The 4934-nt window shown below is 45.6% G+C and overlaps 1 protein-coding gene across 1 annotated transcript in view; it reads left to right on the top strand.

Moving 5' to 3' along the window:
• The window catches only part of NOL6 (nucleolar protein 6), an 85294-nt gene that overhangs the window by 60668 nt on the left and 19692 nt on the right, over window positions 1–4934 (top strand). The window contains exon 22 of the mRNA XM_015812508.1: window positions 752–841. Within this exon, the coding sequence (XP_015667994.1) occupies window positions 752–841 (90 nt within the window). The remainder of the gene's footprint in view (window positions 1–751; window positions 842–4934) is intronic.

The following is a 4934-nucleotide window of genomic DNA, read 5'->3' as shown; positions in this document are numbered from 1 at the left end:
GTGATCACGTTTTGCAAACTTCAGACAAGCAAAGTCAAGGGGGAAACAAGTTCCCCTTAAGAGCCAGGTTACTAACTTAACAGCTGCAGCGACTCACTTAACAACGAGGGCAAGCGAGGTTGTAAAACGGGACAAAACCCCCTTAACAAAGGTCTCGCTTAGCATCAGAAATGTTGTTTGGCTCAATTGTCAGAAGGTCGCAAAAGCGGATCACGTCATATATATGAGCCAGTTGCCAAGGGTCTGAATTTGTATCACCTGACCATGGGGATGCTGCAGTGGTTGTTAAATGTGAAAGTCACTGTAACTTTGAACGGTCACTAAACCAGTGGTTGGAAATTGAGGACTGCCTGCCCTCGCTGTTATGGTTCCGGCTAATGAAACACTTCAAAGAACTTCCAGGCATTGATTTTCCTAAAAGTAATTTATTGTTACAAAATGTCTTGGCACAGGCATAACGAAGGTATGCTAAGATCTAAGTTCTCTTCCTCCGAGCAGTTAAATTATCAGCATGTTCCCTCCCTAAATTAGCTGTCATATATCACATTATCCAATTAGTGTGAAGGTCAAAGGTTTCCTTCCTCTCTCATTCCAGGGCTTTTCCCTCCACCCTCTTCTGCTCTGCATTAACCCTAAAAATACCAGACAGTTTTGCATATTGTCAAAGCAAGAATATACAGTATTTGCAGCGTTGACACTCGCCTTGCCTGGTTGACCCCTCCTTCAAAGCTCTTCCTCTTCCCTTCTTCAGATCCTCCAGCGTCTGCTTGTGCTGGCCCAAGAGTCCCTTCAGGTGTTGGAGAAGCAACTTATGGATCCTCTCGGGACCCAGGATCTGAAGGTGAGTTCCTCAAGAGGGCCAAAGGTCCTTTTCTCCGGAGGTGGACCTCCCCGGTATGGCCAAGGCCCTACTTTGAAGTCCACTGTTACCACTCAAGCTGGGGGAAATTGGGATGGGCCAACTCACCACGGGACAGTTTAACCATTCAGTTTAATGATTTAAAATGAATTTAAAAAATCATTTTAATTTTTGTCATTCCCGTTTCATTCTGTCCCTCCTTTTGCTGTCCCTCCTTTTCCTTAATGCTTCTGTTCCACCATTTCTTGGATCCACCATTTCTTTGATATTAGTGTAACTCTTGTCCCGTGGCGAGTTGACCATGGTGAGTTGTCTTGTGGTGAATTGACTGTGGCAAGTTGTCCGTGGCAAGTTGTCCGTGGTGAGTTGTCTTGTGAGTTGTCCGTGGTGAGTTGTCTTGTGGTGAGTTGTCCGTGGTGAGTTGTCTGTGGCAAGTTGTCCGTGGTGAGTTGTCTTGTGAGTTGTCCGTGGCAAGTTGGCTGCGGCAAGTTGTCCGTGGTGAGTTGTCTTGTGAGTTGTCTGTAGCAAGTTGGCTGCGGCAAGTTGTCCGTGGTGAGTTGTCTTGTGGTGAGTTGTCCGTGGTGAGTTGTCTGTGGCAAGTTGTCTGTGGTGAGTTGTCTTGTGGTGAGTTGTCCGTGGTGAGTTGTCTGTGGCAAGTTGTCCGTGGTGAGTTGTCTGTTGCAAGTTGTCCGTGGTGAGTTGTCTTGTGGTGAGTTGTCCGTGGTGAGTTGTCCGTGACGTGTTGTCTGTGGTGAGTTGTCTTGTGAGTTGGCCATGGCAAATTGGCCATGGCAAGTTGTCCTGTGGCGAGTTGTCCGTGGGAAGTTGACTGTGGTGAGTTGGCCATGGTGACTTGTCTAGCAGTGAATTGTGTGTGGCAAGTTGTCCGCGGTGAGTTGTCTGTGGAGAGTTGTCCTGCGGCGAGTTGTCCGTGGCAAATAGCCATAGCCGCAGGGAAATATTTCAGAAGATGGACTCAAGATTCAGAAGGTTTTCGACAGACTCGAGCACTGGGTACCATCGAATAAAATGCAGACCTAATTGGTGAGAAGAGTGAGGTTTTACACAGGCATGGAAGGCCAAATGCAGAGGTAGAAGAACATAGGAGGTACCTGGCTTAATAGTAGTAACTGTGAGAAAGTTTTAAGTGTTCTACTGCAAGGCTTTTCAACCAGTGGTACGGGTACCACCTGTGGTACATTGGCACCTGGCAGGTGGTACGCAACCATCCTAGAAAAGTGGTAGCAGGGGAGGGGAATGAGCTGAACTGGTGGCAGCACCGCAAAAGCCTGAGCGAGAGATGGCTGGAGCTGCAGGGCTCTCAGGGCTCAACGGAAGCGCCAGGATCAGTGCCGCTTTCCAGCTGATCGGTGCTTCTTTGGGACTGTCAGGGCTCAGTGGAAGCACCAGGATCAGCGCCAGGCTCCAGCTGGACCTCGGCGCTGATCCTGGCACTTCTGCTCAGTCCTGAAGAAGCACCAATCAACTGGAATGTTGCAGCATCTCCAGGGTCTTGTGATTTACATTCAGATGCTTGGCAACTGATTCACACTTCTGATGGTCAAAGTGTTCCAGGGTCATGTGAAGTGACCAAAACTTGCTGCAACCACCCAGCAGACGGGGGGAATAAAAACCAAACACCCCCACCCCACCCCCACTGCCAATCCTCAACAGAAATGCTCACAACAATGAAAATCTCGAACAGGAGGAAGAGCGCCACCGGCTGGGCAGGCAGGTGACTTGCTCGGCTGTGGCTTGGGGGGCACTTTTTTCAGTGCCATTGTAACTTTGAACAGTCATTAAGCGAACTGTTGTAAGTCGAGGACTACCTGTACTTCATCACTTTTTTCCCTTTTTTGGGGGGTCAAGTTTTTGACATCTTACTAGGCAACTGGTGGTACTTGGATATTGCCATATCCTAAAAGTGGTACAATGGGTGAAAAGGTTGAAAAGCCCTGTTCTACTGGACCACCACTTAACTACGAGCCAGCCGTGTGCTGCAGCTGCCAAAAAAACCCTACTGTTCCAAGTCACAACCCTGAGAAAGTGACTTTTTTATGACCATTTTTCACCCAATCATTGCAGCATCCCCATGGTCACATGATCAGAATTCAGACACTTGGCAACTGACTCGTATTTACGACGGTCGCAATGTCCCGGGGTCATTTGATCCCTTTTTGCGGCCTTCTGACAAAGTCAATGGGGAAAGCCAGATTCGCTTAGTGATCACATGCTTTGCTTGACGACTGCAGTGATTCACTTCACACCTGTGGCAAGAAAGGTCGTAAAATGGGCAAAACTCACTTAACCCTCCTGCTTAGCAACAGAAATTTTGGGTTCAGTTGCGGTCGTCAGTCGAGGACTGCCTGTAATGCAATCAACTCAACGAGTTTTTCGTGACCAAATTAGGGGTGAAGATTTATAAGGATCCTTTTTGTTTGGGAGAAATTCTTCCGCGTATTTCTTTATAAGGTGGGCTGTCTTTGGTCTTAGTGACACCTATTGTTGGTGTGTTTGTGTGTGTGTGTAAATATTCCCCAAACAGATGGGATGGAACACAAAAAGCAAACACAGCAAAGGCAAACCAGATTTGATTTGGTTTGATTTAAAGTTAATTAAAATCAGATTACAGTGCTCCCGACGTGTATTTTTATTTCCACTGACATACTAAACAGTAAGCTTGATGGCGCTCTTCTTGAAACTTCAGACTTTCCATCCTGGCTACACAAACAGGCCAGTGATATTAAACATAATCTCTGCCTGCCATCTCAGTTAAATGGGCTGTTTTTCATGGCTTAATTAAATTTAGAAGCTGCTGTGTTTTTTTCCAGCTGTTGTAACATATATGTCTATTTCAGATGCTGGCATAAAGATTCTTGAGGTTAGTAACAGCTCAAAGAAATATTTATTGTTACAAATGTGAGGAAGGAAAGAGGAAAATGTAGGTTGTTATGAACCTCTTAGAACTGTGCGGTCCTTGGTGCTCTCTGAGCTTGGGTGTTTCCTTGTAGACGTTTCATGACCCAGCTAGGTAACATCATCAGTGCTAGAAGGGAGTGGGGTTTATAGAGTGGAAGAAGAGGACGATAACTGTGGGGTCCTTGATGCTCTCTGAGCTTGGTGGTTTTCTTGTAGACGTTTCATGACCCAACTAGATAACAACATCAGTGCTAGAAGGGAGTGGGGTTTATAGAGTGGAGGAGGAAGAGGAAGAGGAGGACGATAACTATGCGGTCCTTGGTGCTCTCTGAGCTTGGGTATTTCCTTGCAGACGTTTCATGACCCAGCTAGATAACATCATCAGTGTTAGAAGGGAGTGGGGTTTATAGAGTGGAAGAAGAGGACGATAACTGTGGGGTCCTTGATGCTCTCTGAGCTTGGTGGTTTTCTTGTAGACGTTTCATGACCCAGCTAGGTAACATCATCAGTGCTAGAAGGGAATTGGGTTTGCAGAGGAGGAGGAAATTGCTTTCTTGTGCATGTTTCATTCCCAACTAGGTAACATCATGGTTGAGAGAGAGTGACCGCCCAATGTCACCTATCCAGCTTGCATGCCTAAGGTGGGACTAGAACTCACCGTCTCCTGGTCATTGGTCCAAAGTCTCCCAACTGATTTTCATTGTCACACAGAACTAGAACTCGTATTCATCTGATGATGTTCAAAGTCATCCAACTGGTCTTCATCTCTAAAGGCGGAACTAGTGTTCACAATCCTCTGCTGATTTGATCAAAGTTGCCCAATTGGCTTTCAAGACTAATTTAGGACTAGAACTCGCCATCTCCTGGTGATTGGCCCAAAGTTATCCAGCTGTCTTTCATTTTTTTTTTATTAAAAAGTTTTATAAAAATTACAATATAAACCCCTAAACCCACCCACCCCTAATCCCCCCTCTCCCTCCCCCACTTCCCAGAGCTAAATACAGGGTTACAAATATAATAATCATAATCTAACTAACATTAACCAACTATATAAATAACCAAGTCCATAATGCGCTTTAACTCCCCTTTAAGATAAATATAATAATAATAATTAAAACATAAACAAATTAGTATCCTAATTATTAAACAATAGAAT

The sequence above is a fragment of the Protobothrops mucrosquamatus genome, unplaced genomic scaffold (genome assembly GCF_001527695.2).
Source record: "Protobothrops mucrosquamatus isolate PMUCROS unplaced genomic scaffold, P.Mucros_1.0 scaffold_61, whole genome shotgun sequence".
Lineage (NCBI taxonomy): Eukaryota > Metazoa > Chordata > Lepidosauria > Squamata > Viperidae > Protobothrops > Protobothrops mucrosquamatus.
The sequence above is the reverse complement of the archived record's forward strand: the minus strand, read 5'-3'. Positions and strand labels throughout refer to the sequence as shown.